This window comes from Elgaria multicarinata, chromosome 2 (genome assembly GCF_023053635.1).
Source record: "Elgaria multicarinata webbii isolate HBS135686 ecotype San Diego chromosome 2, rElgMul1.1.pri, whole genome shotgun sequence".
Classification (NCBI taxonomy): domain Eukaryota; kingdom Metazoa; phylum Chordata; class Lepidosauria; order Squamata; family Anguidae; genus Elgaria; species Elgaria multicarinata.
Genome location: NC_086172.1, coordinates 101,747,266 through 101,766,701, shown reverse-complemented (window position 1 = coordinate 101,766,701; position 19,436 = coordinate 101,747,266). Strand labels below are relative to the sequence as shown.

General features: G+C 41.1%; 1 protein-coding gene across 1 annotated transcript in view; it reads right to left on the bottom strand.

The window, feature by feature from the left end:
- The window catches only part of CSTF3 (cleavage stimulation factor subunit 3), a 63,219-nt gene extending 50,542 nt beyond the window's left edge, over positions 1-12,677 (bottom strand). Inside the window, exon 1 of the mRNA XM_063117317.1 lies at positions 12,439-12,677. Within this exon, the coding sequence (XP_062973387.1) occupies positions 12,439-12,468 (30 nt within the window). The 5' untranslated portion in view covers positions 12,469-12,677. The remainder of the gene's footprint in view (positions 1-12,438) is intronic.
- Positions 12,678-19,436: the final 6,759 nt, after the last annotated feature.

Genomic DNA, 19,436 nt, shown 5'->3' with positions numbered 1-19,436 from the left:
GTATCCGTTCAGACATTGCTGCAAAATCCCTGATCCTGGCAGCTATCCTAGAGCGGCACTCGCTCCTATCGCCACTCTTGCCAGGGAACTCTGTAGCCAGTGGGAAAGGTCAACTCAACGCAACAGAAAACTCCACAGAGCCTGCCACTCAACAGTTGTGCAGGAATTCTCCTCTGCAGTTTGGATATTCTGCATGGATTGTTTTCCAAAAAACACACACACCATTTCATGGAGTTTTCCTGCCAGACAACATGTTTCCCAACAGTGGTGTAAAAACTCCACTGTGGAGTTCTAAACCCACCGTTCAGAAATGTGTTGTCTGAACTGAGCCATTGCCTCCACCCTCTCACTGAAAGGGGAACTCTATGCAACAGATATCTCAATTCTTTACTTTATACAGCACTCATTCAAACTTTACATAAAAAGGAAAGTAAAAATGGTATTATAAAGTATATATTAAAAGGAGATATATCAACTTTAGAAATAACCAGGAGGTAATAAGTTGCGCTCTCTCTTTTCCTTGCCTAAATCTTTCCCACTGTGATCCTTCCTTGCCTGATGGAGTAGTGTTGCTACTCTAACACTTGTACATACACCCCTCCCCAACTGTTAGAAGACTGGAGGAGTGTTGGGGTGCATAATTTCAAATGGAGCCCTGCTTGAGGCAAGGCTTCAACCTAAGGGCAGCAAACCCCCACCCCCACTCCCACTCTTAAGAGGAAAAAGTAAGGCACAGGCAGGTATTAAGTCTTCAAAGTGGAGAAGCTCCATTTTTGAGGTAAATCAATTAGCTGTCTCTCTCCCACTTTAAGGAATTGAGAGGGCGAGTAGCCCCACACACTGCCTGAAAAATTGCAAGCATATGATTTTTTTCATTTCCTAGAAGGGAAAAAGTGAAAGCCCTCACAAGCAGCCTCTGGAACAACTGCAGCTGCACACAAGATTGCCTTGCCTGGTCAAAATTCTTATTTGCCTCAGATATGGTATGTACCATAATGATAAGCAATTGCTTAGTTACCTATGACAGCAGGAAATCTCACAAGGCTATTCAGACATCAACATGAAGGCCAAGCTAGATTCATAACCTTGGCTATCTATTGGTAGTACAAATATGTAATCAGTCAAGAAAAGTCAGAACAATTGTAGATTTTATTTAATTAATTTATTATTGCATTTGCATATCACCCCATAGCTTAAGCTCTCTGGGCGGTTCACATAAGATAAAAACACTTTAAAACAATATACAAAAATTAAAAACATTATACAAAAATTAAGTTACCTAGATACATTTGGAAATTTGAAAAATTCATACAGCAGAATACCAACTGACACTGAGCTGAATCTAACTGTAGAAAGGGTACAGTGTATTGATGCATCAAACAACACTAACATTTAGCAACATAATGATGCTAAGCCAGGGACAGCTAAATAAATTCTGGTGAAGAGCCAGATGCCCCCCACCCAACATTCCATGACATCAAGGGGCATAGCTCCAAGCCAATGCGTCAGGTGGATAGTCTACGTTGTGCATCTGCCAGGAGTTAGCTTTGTCACATGCAGGCTTCCACCACTGACAATTAAGCAATTGTGATTCTACAGTAAAACTTAAAAGGTTGAACTATAAAAGATGGAAATCTTTTAAATAAAGTGCATTTCTTTCCTAATATATGAGAGTGAGTGCACTGCATTGTATGTGGCAGTCATTTTGGCCAGTGTATGAATTAGCTGACATGAAACTGAACTGCGTTCAGACAATACAATAACCAACGGTGGTTTCAATAGTTGACAATCAGTTATTAAACCTGAGTTGTGTGGAGGGAGTTTTTTTAACCAACGGTTGGTTATTTGGTAGAAATAAACAATGAAAATAACCAACGCTTTGTAGAGTTGGCTATTTGAATCACCATTGTTTATCGTGTTGTATGGAGTACACTGTTATTTCCTCGGCCACCACTGGTTATTTCGCCAGCCACAGAGTTGCAAGACAAGAGCGGTTAAAACAGTGGCTGCCGCTCTAGTCCAGCTGGCAGGATAGATTTTCGGCAGCAATGACTGATGGGATACTAGTGGGAGGACTGAAGTGGAGAGAAGGCAGGGGATGAGTGAGTCAACTCAGTGTGGACTAATAGTCAACTCAATCCTGATCCTAATCCATACCATGCTTGATTATTATGTTTTGTGGAGGTATGCCGTAGATAAACAACTGTTGAGTTATTACCCCACAGCTGATTGTGTTGTCTGAACGCAGCCATTGTCACTGTACAAAAGCAATAAAAACAAGACAAGGCACTGTCCCCAAGCTTATAGTGTAATTAACACAAAACATTGGTGGGGGGGGGGTGCGTGTGTGAGGGAATGCTAAGATAAAGAGGGAGGTCTTCAGCAGCATTTGAAAGATGAGAGCAAACAAACAGGAGAGTGGAGGCTGACTGAATATTTGTCATTATCATCTATTTAGAATATTGCAAGTACCAATGAATGTGCAGTGCTACTCACAATTATATACCCACAAGTGCATGGCACCATTTTTATTAGTATTTTGCCACCCAGCTAAGACCCATTTGGCCTGGTGCCAAAATACTAATAAAAAACCATTTGTTCAACTTGTACTTATGAGTGGTTAACTCTACTAGTGATTACTTGGTATTATCGAGTTTTGTTTTTTATTGTTTTTTTGTTATCACCCTGAAATTTTTTTAAGGGATAAAATGGAAAGAATAAATACATCATAATAATTTGCATTAAAATTGTATTCCAATTTTAACTTTTACAAAATGCTAACATATGTAGAAAAAAAAAGCAGGAACTTAAATTAAATGGCCATTTTGAGTTCAGTATTACAATTACATAGGGGTGGGGAAGCAGGGTCAAATTAGTTTTTAAAGACCATTTAAGTTTAAAACATTATTCCTCTTTCTACTACAGGAGTTAAGCATGGCAGACTTTTCTAGGCTATTCAAGAGGAGGAGGAGGAGAGCACTGATCATCTCAGATATATGCTATTAAAACAAAAGACTCTGACTAGGTTCAGACGTCATGATAACCCACAATGCATTAAGCCAGGGTGGCTTAATTAACCTATTGCGGGTTATTTTGTCGACTGGTGGGTGTTTCTTAAGCCATGATGGCTTAGTGGGCCCAAGTAACCCATTCTGATAACCCAAAGTCTGCAGAGTGGGTTATTTAAACCATTGTTGTTCTGTTCCTTGCCAGCTGTCAGTGTCAGGATACAAGGTTTTGATGATGCATCAGGTGCCTCCTGAATAGAGGAGGCTGTGCATGAAGTTTTGTCCCAATACTGCTAATCTCCAAAATTTTCTAGCCATTTCCCTTTTTGGTGAATTCTGGTTTGTTGCTCCTCTGGAATAAAAACACAGGGGTTTGATGGTGGATCGGGTGCCTCCCAATTAACTGAGTTCACTTTTTAAAGTCTTCAAATATAACGATAATTTTATGAGCAAACCAAGTTTTACATAATATAACTTTAGGAAAATATAGGCTGCCTTATGTTCCTAAAGTGACCTTCCTCAACCTGGTTCTCTACAGATGTGTTGAACTACAATGTCCAGCATTCCTACCAGTGGCCAGCTCCTATTTCATACATAATGGGAAGCTATTGTTATTTTCCTGGCTTCTTCACTCATGAGAAGGAAGGCATAAAATGGTAACAAACTGACTGTATGCGAGTATATAGAGCTCATGTGTATCCTAAGTTATTAAGCCAGAATTTTATAGTTTAAACTGGGACAATATGTCTCACTCATCTCAGCATCCTCAGATCCATTAGAATCATAGAATAGCAGAGTTAGAAGGGGCCTACAAGGCCATCGAGTCCAACCCCCTGCTCAATGCAGGAATCCCCCCTAAAGCATCCCTGACAGATGGTTGTCCAGCTGCCTCTTGAAGGCCTCTAGTGTGGGAGAGCCCACAACCTCCCTAGGTAACTGATTCCATTGTCGCACTGCTAACAGTCAGGAAGTTTTTCCTGATGTCCAGGTGGAATCTGGCTTCCTTTAACTTGAGTCCATTATTCCGTGTCCTGCACTCTGGGAGGATCGAGAAGAGATCCTGACCCTCCTCTGTGTGACAACCTTTTAAGTATTTGAAGAGTGCTATCATGTCTCCCCTCAATCTTCTCTTCTCCAGGCTAAACATGCCCAGTTCTTTCAGTCTCTCTTCATAGGGCTTTGTTTCCAGATCCCTGATCATCCTGGTTGCCCTCCTATGAACACGCTCCAGCTTGTCTGCATCCTTCTTGAATTGTGGAGCCCAGAACTGGACGCAATACTCTAGATGAGGCCTAACCAGGGCCAAATAGAGAGGAACCAGTACCTCTACATTCTCTGAGTAGAGAACCAATATCCCATTTTCAAATATTATAATAAAAAATAGGATAGTATGCACAACCAGTTCATGAATAGAGACAAAACTATATAGTCAAGATAGTTTCTCCAAAGAAATTCAGAAGGGAGTTTTTGCAGTTTGAATTAAAGATCCAGTAGGGAGTTTACAAGTTAGTTTTATTAATACTGCAGTACTGTGATGAATTAGTGGATGTCACAAGATAGCAAAAATAATGTGACACAGCTCTGTTATTGAAGTTTGGCACTGTAAACTGCCTGAATGGTAGACCACCAGGGAAGTCTATGTAAGCTGAAGAACAACAGGGTATAAGCTTAATAAATCAATAACAGGTGCTGCTTGTAATATGTGGAACAGAAGTAACCTAGTTAAAATAAATCTGAATTTAACAGAAATATGTTAAAGCATATACATACAACGAGAACCACAGGATAGGGGAAGCTCACTTCTAAAGTTAACCATGACGAACAATACAATAAGTGCTGTATTATTTTTATTATTGTGAATTTCCTAATGCACCCAGAGATTAGGAAGTCATTACAAGTACTAGAATTCAAGATTTGCCAAATTGTATGTCAACAGGAGCACCTTCTGAGTTCCTGGATTATCTTGTATCTCTATCAAGCCTTCAAGTTACTTCTGATGGAAATGTTTTCCAGTTATATGACTACTTCTTACTTTATTAAATAACAAGGCTATTTACTTTCTAACACTTTCCCCTGGTAACTAGCATCTCTTGCTTCTGGAAAGTTGCGGACAGTTGTTCAGCACAATCTTATGCATGCTTTCTCAGATGTAAATCCCACTTTATCTTGGAGTAATCTCCATTAAACAAACAGGGCTGGGGAACATGTGGCTCTCTGGATCTCTCTCTCTCAATAACTCCCATCAGCCCTAGCCAGCACAGCCAATGCTGAGGGTTGACGGGAGTTGCAGTTCAACATCTGGAGGGCTACACATTCTGTATCCTTGCCTTAGGCTGAAAAGTACTCATCCACTGAAGGAATATCACCGGCCAGCAAAACATTCTTCCTTTCCCCTGTAGCTCCTCGCTCCCCACAAATCTACTCTGGAGGGTTCACAAATCTACTCTGGAGGCTGGGGTTACCTTCCAGTGCAAATTTTTGGGAGCAGGGGAAGCTGCAGGGAGAGGAGAGCTAGGAAAGGTATGTTGCACTAGCTGAAGCCCACTCACACAACACCGGATGTATCCCAAAGCCTTCAGTTCATTTAGTATCTCTACACTTTTTCAGAGAAAACCAAACAAACTACTATGTTGTCTTTGGACAGACTTAGTAATTCAGACATATAATTCTGCACTATGAAAGGTATGCAAGCTACATAGCCAAAGCTTTTGGCTTATGATCCTATGCTGTATATGAGCTCTATTTAGTTGCAAATCAGTATGTTTTAACTGCTACAGCCCTATGCATGCTGGTTCATGAATTTAAAAATGGGAAATCCGATTTAAATAAGTGATTTAAATTGGCCTTTTTCTTGCTGATTTAAATCAATCCACTCTGCAACACACAGAAGCACAATAAGGACAAAATCCTATGGATGTTGACAGAAAAAAGTGCTGGCTAAGGAACACAGAGTTGTAGGACATGACAAGTATAGAAGTGGTAGCACCTCCTCCTATCTGCCTATTTGCCTATCCCTAAGGAAAGGAAAAACAGATATGAGTTCTCAGTTGCCTCTCCTGGTATGACATACATGACTTTAAAAGTGCCTTTGTGCTCACTCAACAAGAAAGCAAGACTATTGGGAGATTTATTATAAACTTTCCTCCTAGTCAAGAGATCAGCTTCATGTTTTGGTGCTTCAATTCTGGAGAATAAACACTGAAGCAGGAGGGAACCAGGATAAGCAGCCAACAATGTAACCAGAAGCCTTTTCACAACTGGGGAATTGGTAAGGTGGTGCATATGAGATGAAGCTTCAATCAACTGATTGATGTAGTATAGCAGTTAAGAGACAATCATAAGATCAACAGCCTCACAAGGTATGTTACCCACCATCGGCTTGTTTCAGAAGCTTGACTCTTTGCCAAGTTTCAGCCAGTTTGTGGAATTCACCATTTCCTTAGGAATGGAACAGCACATACTAGAAATGCTGCAATTAGTGGTCTGGGAACAGCACAATAAGGAAATTGTACACACCAAGTTCTCATAACATGTTAATCACCTACCTAAACTAAACACATTATGAAAGCTTCCTTCGGAGAGAAGTACCTGCTGAGGTAGTGATTCTCCCAAATGGATAAACAAAGAGTCAGTTTAGTAGAAAACATGTATTTGCACAAAGCTATGAAGATGTCAAGAATATCACCAAAAAGTTCCCTTGCACTCACCCAACAAGAAACTCAGGCAACAGCACTGGTGATATAGTACTATCTTTTACTTATTGATTGTAAACTACTCCAGGAGGTGTTTTTTGGGCTGAAGAGCAGCATAAAAAATACTTAATATATCATTGTAAACAATCCCTCAAAATCACCTTCATTATTTTAATGGTATGAAGGGGATACATTTCTTATTTCCCAGCTATCTCCACCAAGAAACAGAGAATTTACATTCTTTCTCTTGACATGATAGCTTTCTATGTGCTAGGTATAATTTTGGTGTGTGTGTGTGTGCCCGCCCATGTGTGCGTGTGTTTTCTAGTAAGTGGGAGAAGTATCCCATAAAAGACAATGCACACACTACAGGAAAAACAATCACACAATTCTGCTGATTTAATAACCTAGCCTCAGGTATATGAACTAAGTCCCCAGTGAAATTTTCACTTTAGCCATGAACTCAACTAGGTAACAAGCCAATGGCCTGGTTCACATGACTCAATGTGCTCACCATAGGTTATTTAATTCAAGATGAGCCATATGGAAGCCCCAATGAGTTTGTGGCATGCTGTGTAATCCCGGCCATTCAAGGTTATGTGAAAGTTCAACCTTGGCATAACCCTACAACAAACTGAGGGTTATACATGGGTTGTTTGGCCAGGTTTGCACAACACACTGTAATCCCATTGGGGATTGCATATTCAAAATAGTGGTTGGCACACAGAGTAGGTCATCATGGGTTAAATAACCCACAGTGAACCCAGCATCTCATGCAAACCTGGTCATAGTCCGTGAGTATTTATACTCATACTAATTCAGGAGCATCTTTATATGCCATTAGAGGGTCACAGGTGCCTTGGGTTAATTGCAACAGACTACAGTGGGAACTGAGAATAATGTAACATGTTATATCCAGCAAAGTGATGGAAGTTATGCAGATGGTTACCTTTTTAATAATTCATCAGTGATGAAACAAATTACTGACCACACACTATAAAGACTAGCACATTTGTGAGAAATGAAAACCATTGAAAAACATTTATTGCCTTCCTTCCATACGTTACATTATAGAAAAAGTAGTGAGCAGGGTGGGAGAAGTACTTTTTTCTCAGCTTGCCCAACAGCTCATATTAAGAAGATGGCCATGTTGTCTAAACCAGTGGTTTTCAGCCTTTACTGAACTCTTTCTTCATCAGCTTGTTTGCAAAGAAACCCCTGCACATTGCAGAGGCTTCTGGCAATGGTGGCATCATTAGTACACACACAAATAAAACACTGGATAGACCTATGGGCTCTTACCTTTGCCTCACATGTGATATGAATTATGCACTACTAGAACCCATCCAGTGTGCACACCTGCACAACGTAGAGAAAGATCAGTAGTAAAAACACAAATTGCCTTTCAAGGAAGCTCATCTGTCACTACCAATCTTCTCACTGAAAAAGCTCAGGGCTCCCCAAACTGTTTGAAAACATTGATAAGACATGCTAACCCACTGTGGATTTCTCAAAAATACAACACATGGTGGGTTAGCATGTCATGCATGTCATGTGGTGATCTCTCCCCACGGTGGGTCAAGTACCCATGTCTGCCACCCATCTTCTACAAGATGGTTAGAGGGCACCCACTGTGGTTCCCATGTCACCTGGCGGTTATCTCATGGGTATTTGACCCCGAAACAAGGAGAAAATGGAGGGAATGGTGGCGACCAGAGTCCTCCAGCAAAAACAACCACCACTTCCAGCTATGTTCTTGCTTCCGGAGACATTTTCTATGGTTGTGCAGCCCTTTCAACATCTGGGGAGGTTGCCGTAGCCTGCGTCACACTGTAGCATCCATTGGGATATGTGGGCACTGTGGTTCAAAGTTGCAAATTTATCCACAGAGTGGCAAGGGTCAAGTAAACCATAATGTTCCACAGGACAATGGCTGTGTTGCAAGCGCACATGTCTTGGATTTCCTATCCCTCTCTGCTCTGTAGAAAATCCCCCCCCTCCCTACAATCATGCGAACAGGGACATTGATTCAAACTTAAGCACAGCAGTTTGCAGTTCCTTGCTTCTCAATGACCCACACTGAGGCAACCTGTTACATCCCAAATGTTTTGGACTGCAGGTCCCATAAGCCCCAGCCAGGATTATCAGCCATTGTGGGAGTTGTAGTTCTGAAGGGCACAAAACTGCCTATCCTTGGTCCACATCTTCGAACTTCTATTCCAATGGTCTATTCAACCCAGATTGTGATGTAAATCCAGGAATAGTGTTAATTATATCAATACCTTTTCCCCTTTGCAAAATTAGAATAGTATCAAAACTGTTGATTTTTCAACTTAACAATCTAATTATGAATTGTATGACAGTTCCATTGAGAGGGTTTTTTATATATATAATGTGTAACAACTTCCTATTTTTATTGTTTAGAAGATTTAATTTATATACATAAGAACTTAAGCCATGTAAAAAAGAAAAGAAAATAGTCCAGGGGGGAGGGAATTACAATAATATTATCCCACTAGCTCAGGGGTAATGCCACCTGTTGCCTTTCAATTAGTTTGGCCCACAACTCTAGTAATTCCCAATGTTTGACCACACTTGTAGAAATTATAGCCCATAACATCTGGAGGGCATCAGAATGCCTACCCTATGGCCCCAAGACCTATGCAATTAAACATTCATATGTTTTATCCATATAGATTTATATAGTAGTTGGGCCGGGGGGGGGGGGGAGATAATAGACATTGCTTTGGGTTAGACAGTAACTGTGCACTTTGTGCTTATAGTATGTAGACATTTGTGTCCTCTGAAGAAACCCCTGGTGTTCCCTTTTTCTTAATAAATTCCTCTAAAACTGCAATCCTACGTATTTGTATTAGAAATAAGCTCCACTGTAGTCGGTGGAATTGCACTGGATTCCACTGTATGTCTTTGTAATTTGAAATACAACCAAGATGATGACAGGATGGTTCTGTTTAGCTGATATACCCAAAACCACAGAATCTTTTAGCCATATAAAGGCATTTCCTGCAACAACCTATTCCATCCCTGTGGTACTACAACATCTGAATTACAAATGGGGGCATGCATCTGTATTACTTTCTCTCTTTCTCTCTCTCTAGAGAAAAGAACACCAGCAATATATTTTAAAAATGGTTCAGCTTCTAACACCAAATATTGTCCCTGTTCTGGCAACTTCCCTATCTAAAGCTCTCTGGGTTGTAAACCGCCCAGAGAGCTTCGGCTGGGGGGCGGTATATAAAGGTAATAAAATAAAAATAAATAAATAAAGCTTAAATGAATATACAGCCAGGCAACTATGTGTTTTGATGTTTTGTGAATTTAACTGCTTGGAGGATGTTTTTCAAGAATATTTCTAGACTTAACTTCACACACACATCCTTGATTACTAAGTGTGTTCTTCCCCTGCAATGTGTGAGGCAACTGCAGCTTGAATAATTGCCTGCAGAGTAAGACACCCAAACATGATCTCGCCTGTGATCATTGCTACAGCACAGAAGTCAGGCCCAAGGCTCCACCCTCAATTTACACTATTGTAGCAGCAGTTTGGATAAAATGGGGTACAAATGCCTCAACAGTTTTCCCTGCCACAACCCTTCATCCAGACTACAGTCCTGTCAGAAATGGGCTTAGTTCTCCTGGCACAAATCCATTTCTTACATTGCTGCAGGTTCAGAGGCAGCTGGTCACTGTATACCCACTGGTAGAAAAAGCCTTCATACCATACACACTGTACTCCCTAATGTACTGGGTACTGTGGGAAACAAGAAGCTGAACTAGGTGAACTTTTTGGTCTGATCCAGCAGGGCTCTTCTTATGTTCTTATGATATGCAAGCAGGTGTGCCTGCTCAGAGGATCTATCACCACTACAGAAGAAATACAAAACAAAGCATGGCACCACCACAGTCTATTACATTGGCTCCTGCCTAGAATCCACCTCCCTTTATAGATTAAACTCATTATTTCAAGTCAGTTTGTAAAATTCAGCCTGCTATTCCCAGTAGCCCTGATGATCCCAAATCCAAACCCTGCATAACAGCACTCAACACGTTAAGAAGTGAAAATTTCACAAATTGTGTTTTATTTCCATCCATCAAAATGTTATACTGCTGGGAAAATTCATGATCAGGCATGATAGATAAAAAATCATGTTGCCGAGCAGATACACAGAAAATGTATGAGGTCAGACACCAAAGTCAAATAGTTTTTATTTTGAAGAGCTGTCTGTAAACACATACAACTTGTAAACCCAGCCAACCAGACTAAGGTTTACCCAACACCAAGAAAGATATGCTGGAGGAAGTCATCTTTGCCATTCACTTGGTTGAATGACAGAAGCCAGCAGCATATATTACTGGCAAATATGTAATTAAAGAAGTACTAAAGAAAATTCCTAATATTAACTTTAAATGGGGTTTATTATAGCCTTTCTGTGATAAACAAGTTTAATGTGCCTACAGCCCCAATGGCAACTTAGATAACAGCTCTGGTCAATCCTTGAGCGCTTTTTCTTCTTTTCTTTGAAGAACCAAATCCCATGTCCTATCTGGCTTATATGTTGAGCTTCAAAAGTAGTTTGTCACTTAAGGGGGTTCTTGGGGGGAGGGGGAGTGTTGTCTGAGAACTACAAGCTACCATCATGAGCCCAAGGTTGCTTTAGTGTCAATGTTCTTTGGATCCTGGCCAGAATTTTATGTATACATCTGCTTGGGACAGGACTAACCTTACACACTCCAAGTACAGCGTCTTTCAAAAAGGACACAATACGTATGCAATATTAACACATTTATTAACAAATCCACGTTACACCAGTTTCATTTTAGATTTCTAAACAAATCCACCCAAATCTCACTTTAAATACACAAAGAAAGATTGGGTCAATTCAACGTATTTTACAAGCTTTCAAGCCCATTTACATGAAGGCACTGTGTGTTTAATTTCTGAGTGTTAGAAGTCCATACACAATATACAGAAAATTATACTTGTTCACCATTATCACACGTGGAAAGCTGAATAGAAAGATGCCTCCTCAGCTTCCAATCGATAAAGCAATTCAGTAAGAGGCCATAGTTCAGTGGTAAAGCACATGCTTTGCATGCAGAAGATCCCTGGATCAATCCCTGTCTTCTCCAGGTAGGGCTAGGAAAGAATCCTGCCTGGAACCCGCGAGAGCAGAGACCAATCAGTGTCGACAATACTAGGCTAGATGGACCGGGGGACTGACTCAGTATAAGGGGGCGTGAAGCCTGCATGTTAAAGCTGCAATACTGCACACACCTACTTATAAGTAAGCCACATTAACTCAGTATAACTTACTCCCGAGCAAACATGCATAGGGTCAGCTTTCAAACTATCCTTACCGGAGCAGAAAACTCAGTAGGGCTTGTCTCTACACAAGCATTTTAAGTCATGGTGGAAGCCAGCTAAATAGGCGAAAATAACTGGAGCAAATTAGGAGGACGCTGGGTGAGAGATAATAATAGGCCACCCCAATAAACTCCATGAATTAGAGGTGAAAATGGGATGAGAAAGCAGGGACTCAGCCCAACACAAAGAAGCACACGTTATACAGGCCCGTTTCCCACCATCCTAAAAACCGCCATTTTTACTTTCTTCGAGCCTCTGTTGCCCTTTCCGACATAATCCCCCGCCACACCCTCCTCAAAATACCTTTCCCTACCAAGTACCTCACTCAACTCGGAGGGCCCTGGTCGCTCACCTGATCGCCGGCGGGAGCTTCTCCAGACATGGCGGGTTAGAACAGGCCCCAAGGGAGAAGGGAAGGAAGCAGCCTCTGATGGAGACTTCTTAGCCCACCCCTTGCCTCCTTCCCTTCGCAGAATCCCTGGATGCCTAGCCAGCCCACTAGCTAGTCAACTAGTTACCCCTGCGTGCCGCCTCTACTAGTCCAAGGAACAAAATGGCGGCTCAACCGCCCCCCAACTCTCGCCTTTCTCAGTAAAGGATGGGGGCGGGGCCGAACGGGAAAGCGCGAGTGTGCAAGGGCTGCTGGGAAAAGGAAGGAGACGCGGAAGGAAATGGAACGTAGCGAGGCACCAAACAAGCAAACGGAGCGGCAGCGCGGGAAGGATCCTGGGAGCGAAAGAGGAAGAAAGGGAAGGAGCCAGGGGCATGCGCACACGCTTTAAGGGAGGGAGGATCGACTACGGGCGCGGGGTGGTTAAACAGCACCGGGTGGAGATTGGCAAGCGCACGATTTGCTTAGTGAGGCACCAGGATGCGTCACGTGCGCTTGAGAATCCCACAGTCTGTTCTAGAGTCGGAAATCGCTTTTGCCTGCTCCTCCTCCTCTTGTCATTGCTTTTGCTTTGTTCTTTCTAATCTCTATTCTCTTGTCTCGTTCTTTATATTTCCTGTGTATTATTAGTCTAGGCAATCGAATGTCGTTCCAGGAATTAACCCGTTCCTTCTCCCCAGCCCTAGTAAAGATAAAATCCAGCGGAAGTTCTGGTTTACAGATACGTTGCTTATCGAACATGTGGAAGAGATAAGGGCGCAATCCTATACATGTTTAGGCAGGAAAAGGCCTCAAATTCCCAGCATTCCAGACACTTTTTCTGCCTAAACATGCATAGGATTACGCCTCAAGCTTTGCTACGGAGGAATCAGCATAGCTTTTGCAAACGTCGTTCCCACAACGTCTTTTGAGAATATTGACAAGCACGGTGGTTTTCAGTACACCTGATAGAAGTTATATACTTAATAAAGCGGGGGGACGGGACTGCCTTGCCTTGCCTAAGACTCCTCTGAATAAATATAGCATTCCTGGAGTAAGAAGGTGGGTTCTGTTAAGAGATGGGAAGCTGAGGCTGTTCTCACAATAGAAGGAAATTAGAAGTGGGGTCCCCCCCCCAAAAAAAATCTGTATTTGCTTCTGAGCAGCTGTTAGGTTGGACTGCAAATAAAATTTCTGAACATTGGAATACAGTGTCTACTTAGAAGTAGGTCCCATTAAACTCATTGGGACTTAATCCCAGGTAAGGATTGCTTCTGAAAAGCCGTTTTGATGGCAGTGTATGTCTTTCTGAGTGCCCTTTTTACTTTGACCCTTCTGTAGTTCTAGATCTGTGCAGGGGTGTTTGAAGAGGAGGAAACACAGGTATCCAGTTTCACCTTCGACATATAATGGATTCCTAAGTCAATAGATAAGAAAATAGGGAATTGCTGTAGTCAGTCATAAGGCTCAGCACAGGAGCTCATTCTATGCTGTTGGTCAAAGACTGAATATTATATGAAAGACTGTAAAGTACTAAATCATAATTCAAACAAATTTCAATCAAAAGTGACAGACTTTGGAAACTCTTGAACACCCAAAATAAAATTAATCTTTTTAGATCTTTTAATACACTTAGTGCTAATACTGCTCCACTAGATGGCAGACTGACACAAATCCAGGAAACATCCCTCTTACTATGAAGGAAAATATGGAAAGGTACTACTAATCAACCTCCCTGCCCCACTTCCTTTAGGTTCTCAATTTTTCCTAATCTGTCAGTATCCACTCATATCTAGCTCAACTGGAGCCTTTCCCTGCAAGAGTTTTGTAGATAAGCTCTTGCAGAACTCAAGAGGCGACTTCATGCCTGTCAATGTAGCCCTGGGATCATCCTGCCCTTGAGCCGGGGTTTGGCAGTCCCTTGCACTCACTGAACCTCCCAGTGCCAGGCCACGGCCGGCCGCCCAGGCTATGTGACTAGCCCAGCCATGGCATGGCAGGGGAGAACTTTTTTTTCTTTTTTCCAAATATTTTTATTCCAAGTCAGCTGGGCCTTTTATTGATACAAAACGTATTGTGTCATTATAAACATATAAACCAATAAATATAACAACAAAACAATCACTGGGTACATTACTAGAATTGAATTATTTTTCAATTTAATTTCAGGATTCCAGGTTTATATAAAAATTAAATGCCTCCATTTGTAAATTGTTATTATATTCATTTATGCAAAGACATCTTTCCAACAGGATCCATACGAGTACGGAGGTTTTGTATTTGAATTGTTTGCCCAATTTTCATAGACGCTATCCTTGCAGCTTTTAGACCTTTGCACCTTAACTTGATTTCTTAATTTCTTCATCAGGGCAACAGACCATAACTTATTCCTTCATATTGGCATTGGATTTGTTATTTCCTTTTTCCAAGATGATGCTATAGTTAGTCAAGCCACCACACACATAAAAGCTCTTTGTGTCTTAAGTTTTTTGTTCCATCAAATAAAGATAATAGACCCAATTCTGGCAAAAACTCATTTTTTTGTTTTGTGATTTTCTCAGCTTCTTTAAATACATTTTCCTAGAACTGATGAACTGTGGGACATGTCCACCACATCTGAAAATATGAACCAGTATTTGAACATCTCCAGCATTTTTGAGATGTAGCTTTATTAATATAACTCATCTTCACTGGGGTAACATACCAGTGGTGGACCAGTTTTAAAGAATTTTCTTAATTTTATTAGATATTGATTTAAAAGGTGCACTTGCCCGTACTTTAGCCCATATGGATTGTTCAGTTTGCTGTCCTAGTTCCCTTTGCCAAGTTTGTTTTACTTGGCAGGGGAGCTGTGTACACAAAGCTCTTATACAAATCTGTGATGTGACTTCAAATACTGTCAACAGTTCTGGTCAGCCCATTGTAAAAAGGATGGTGTAGAGCTGGAATAAAGACAGCAAAAATTTTCAAGACTGGAGTAGTTTCCATATATATATATATATATATATATATATATATATATAACCTTTCCACACCCCCAAAAAAGTGTTCAAGGTGGTTAACAGTACTAAAAACCAAGATTAAAATAAACTTCATTAAAACAATTATATAAACAAATAGATTAAAATAACAATTCAAAATCTTAAGAGAAATAAAAACCACCCAACCCAATAGAACCTACTTCAGCAATACCTTTATGGCCAAGGGCCTACTTGAATAAAACATCTTTGCCTGCCAAAGGAAGGACACCAGAGACGGAGCCAACCTAATCTCTATCAGGCTGGGAGTTCCAGAGCCTAGGAAAAGTCATTGCTAAGGCTCTTTCTTGCATCCCTACCAAACATGCCTCTGATGGTTGCAGGGCCAACAGAAGAGCTTCCCCAAAGATCTTAAAATCCGGGCAGTCTTTCAGGTAGCCTGGTCGCAAGTATGGGTAATGTTTAGGGCATTTTAGGCAACTAAAGAGGAACATGATAGAAGTTCATAAACAGGTGTGGAGAAAAGTAGAGCAAAGTTTTTCCTCCCACTTTTATACTAGAACTTGGGATCATTTGACAGGATGGACAAAACAAAGTACTACTTCATATACAGCAGGTAATTAGTGTATGGAATATGCTGCCACAAGATGTGGTGATTTTTGGTGAAGCGCCCAGTTTAGATTTTTGTGAAGCGCCCAGAGAGCTCCGGCTATTGAGCAGTATAGAAATGCAATAAATAACTAAATAAATAAATAGATTCCAAAGCAGCAGTACTAATTATAATGGGTAAATGCCACCTTCAACTTCAGGATGCCACTGAATATCACTAGCTTGGGAGAGCGACCATGTGACCAAATAGCTGGGAATCCTGCAAGACTTAGTCCCTGCTTCTATGTCTCATTCTACCTGGCTTAGTAGGATACAGCCCCCTGCTTGACTGACAGGCTCTAGCTATGAAGGTGATGTTATTTTTACTTCAGTTTGGAATTCTTTTTCCTCCCCATTTGACCTTGGTATGAATGAATATTGGATTGTTTAACTCCAGTGTACATTTATTCATGTGGAATCTTTTTATGTGTATGACTATTTAAATCTTGTTATGACTCGTAACAGATAATTATTTGCAAGTTGCTACACTGTTTGTTTTTAAAAAATAATGTTTCTGTAAGTCACTCTGAGAATGCAAAAACAGTGTACAAATGAATGGATGGTGTTGATGATATGAGAAGGCGTGTGGTCTTCCCATAGGCATCTGCTTTGCCACCAGCTACTGGACTGGATAGACTTTTGGCCTGACCCAGTAGAGCTGTTCTTAAGTTCTTCAGGACTAGATTTGCATCTCAGAAGCATTTGTGTATGTGGCTTCCATGGTCAGTTTGTGGACTGTGGATCATGCCAAAGCATCCCACACTGTCAGCCTGCTGAAACCTTTTTTTGAAAAACTCTGACTGCTACCTGCATTAGGTCTGCAATCAAACTTTGAGAGTTTATTCTGAAGGAAGACTTAAAGCTCCATTCTTTCCAGGCTCAGATCCAAGTTTTTTTTTGGGGGGGGTGGGGGGCTTGGGCAAGCTGCTCTTAGTGCAGCCTAGCAGTGACCGCCTCCCTCCACTTACTTGTTGGCCAGCTATGCTGAAAGGGACTCCCAATCTTTGTGCTACCCTTGACTCACTGGCAGTACCCTAAGATGATTGAGATGGTGTTGCTGGTAGTAAAGCTTTAGGAGTGGCATTTCAACTTTTTAGAAAGGGGGGAAAGTTTAAAGGCTGGGGAACCACCAAGCAATCGGGGCTGGAGCTAGGACCAGGAGAAGGAGGCATGGCCTTCTAGGAAATTTGAGCTTCAATGCCTCTGCTGCTTCATACTGTAGCTGAGCATAGCAGCTTCCTCAATGCTCTGGGACATGCCTTTTGCCCAGTATTGAAGCAGACAGCTCAGAATTTATTTCAAACACGTAAACATGTTTATGAACCTACTACATGTCACAAGAAGTATCTATAACATGTGTATATGGTTGTGCACTTCCCCAAGTGGTCAGATGTTTAATGAGCAGTGCTACCCAGGTTTAGGTTCCCTGTTGGAGAAGAAAGCATTGGAGAACTTGATATGTTTGATTAATTTACAAATTTACAAGGAGAAGATAGTCAAGAAATATGTGCTCCTATCAGACAGCAGAGATGCTACTCCACATCAGATCCCCAGGGAGAGGCACACTGCACTCCATAAGAACATAAGAAGTGCTATGCTGGATCTGACCAAGGGTCCATCTAGTCCAGCACTGTTCACACAATGGCCAACCAGCCATCGGCCAGGGAACAACAAAGCAGGACATGGTGCAACAACACACTCCAAGATTCGCCTTGCTCATAGTTCTCTGTCTCTGATTGTTTCTGTTCCAAAAGTGCTTCTATTGTTCCTCTCCCCCACCCACCCCAAACACACACTCTCTTTCACACACACATCTTACATCAGCTCTTTCCCCTTAGCTGGGGTTGGGAAAGCTCTAGCTTTCCCATTCAAAACACTCAGACCCTGCATGCTATTTTTGATCAACTCCTATCAAGAGGCATCCTCCTGAGCCATTAAGAAACATTAACTTTTTTATCATCTGAGCAAACATTGCTTGTGCTTGCCTTTGTGCTCTCCCTCTCTCTTGATAGTGGATATATGAATGAATTCCAAGGATACTCTCACACCCTAGCATACCATTAAGGAACTGAAGTCAGGACAGGGTTATACAGATAGAGTTGATGAATGGTCTGCAAATGGTTTGCAATCTAGAATGGAGTTGAGAGGGAGGGAAAAAACCTGACCCTAAACTCCAATACTGACGTCGTCAAGGGGCCAGATTGTACACTCATCTTAGTAGAGTCTTAAACTGTGCCCTTTTGCTTTCTCCCATAACTGAATGACTACCATTCACTCTCATGAAGAATAAAGCACTGTACTTGGAGACATCTTTACAGGGGAAGAAAAAGTCTGAATACAACCCTGATACAAGGTGTCATGGCATTTGCTGACAGTGACTCCCTTTCATTTCAATGCTGATCTGACATAATGATTCTCTGGTAGATAGGAAATTGCTGTTGATCTTCCAATCAGGAAGACTCTGTTCAGTAAGTTATAAAATTATTATTATTATTTCTGTTATTATTCCTGCCACTTTGTGCGTAATGCATAAATAGCTTCGGGATTGTCACTGTTAGATGGTCTTGGCGGACAATGTCCCAGCAAAATTCTTTTATAAGCTTACAGCAGCTGTTTTTTGCTCTCCCAGCTGTCAATGCTACTCCTGGGGTGCCTATCATAAGATTTTTCAAAGGAAGGAGTGAGCAATTGCTATTTACTGTATTTAATTTCTATTTCCTTCACCAACTCACTATCTCCAGAGCCAACTGATTCCACAGTTGGTTGGGCCTTAGATGCATGCATCATATATTTGAGCATATGTTAGTGCTACTACAACTGAAGCATCTATACGTAATGCAGTCAACTAAGTGGATTAAATGTCTTTGCTGAAGGCATCTAGCTAATTTTTAAAGATTCCTACTTACGTTAATGTAAAAAGCAAGAGGCTATTTTCATTTCAATCTTTCTAACTGAATTTCTTTCATTCTCTTTTTATATTTAGGCCATTTTCTGAAAGACTGCATACCACTGTGTCCGCCTTGTGAAGAGGGGTGTGTCTAAATTTTTGTAAAAGGCTTGCATGGTATGCTTGTGAAAATATAAAAGTCTGGCTCTAAATCTGCAGCTTTAATTGTGAAAAAATAAAAAGATTATCTGCTTTTAAAATATAGTCGTAATATTAGCATGGCCTGATGATCCAAAATATCTCCTCAGACAGCCCTGGCCTCTTAAATGCTTCAAGCGATTCCTGAAGTTTCTTCTTATTCTTGAGCAACAATGTTTAGTCTGATCTTGGTTCCATAAATGAATGTAAAATGGAGCAATCCTCATGTGAAAGTAACTGTCTTATTTATGTAGTCAGTTCTAGACTGG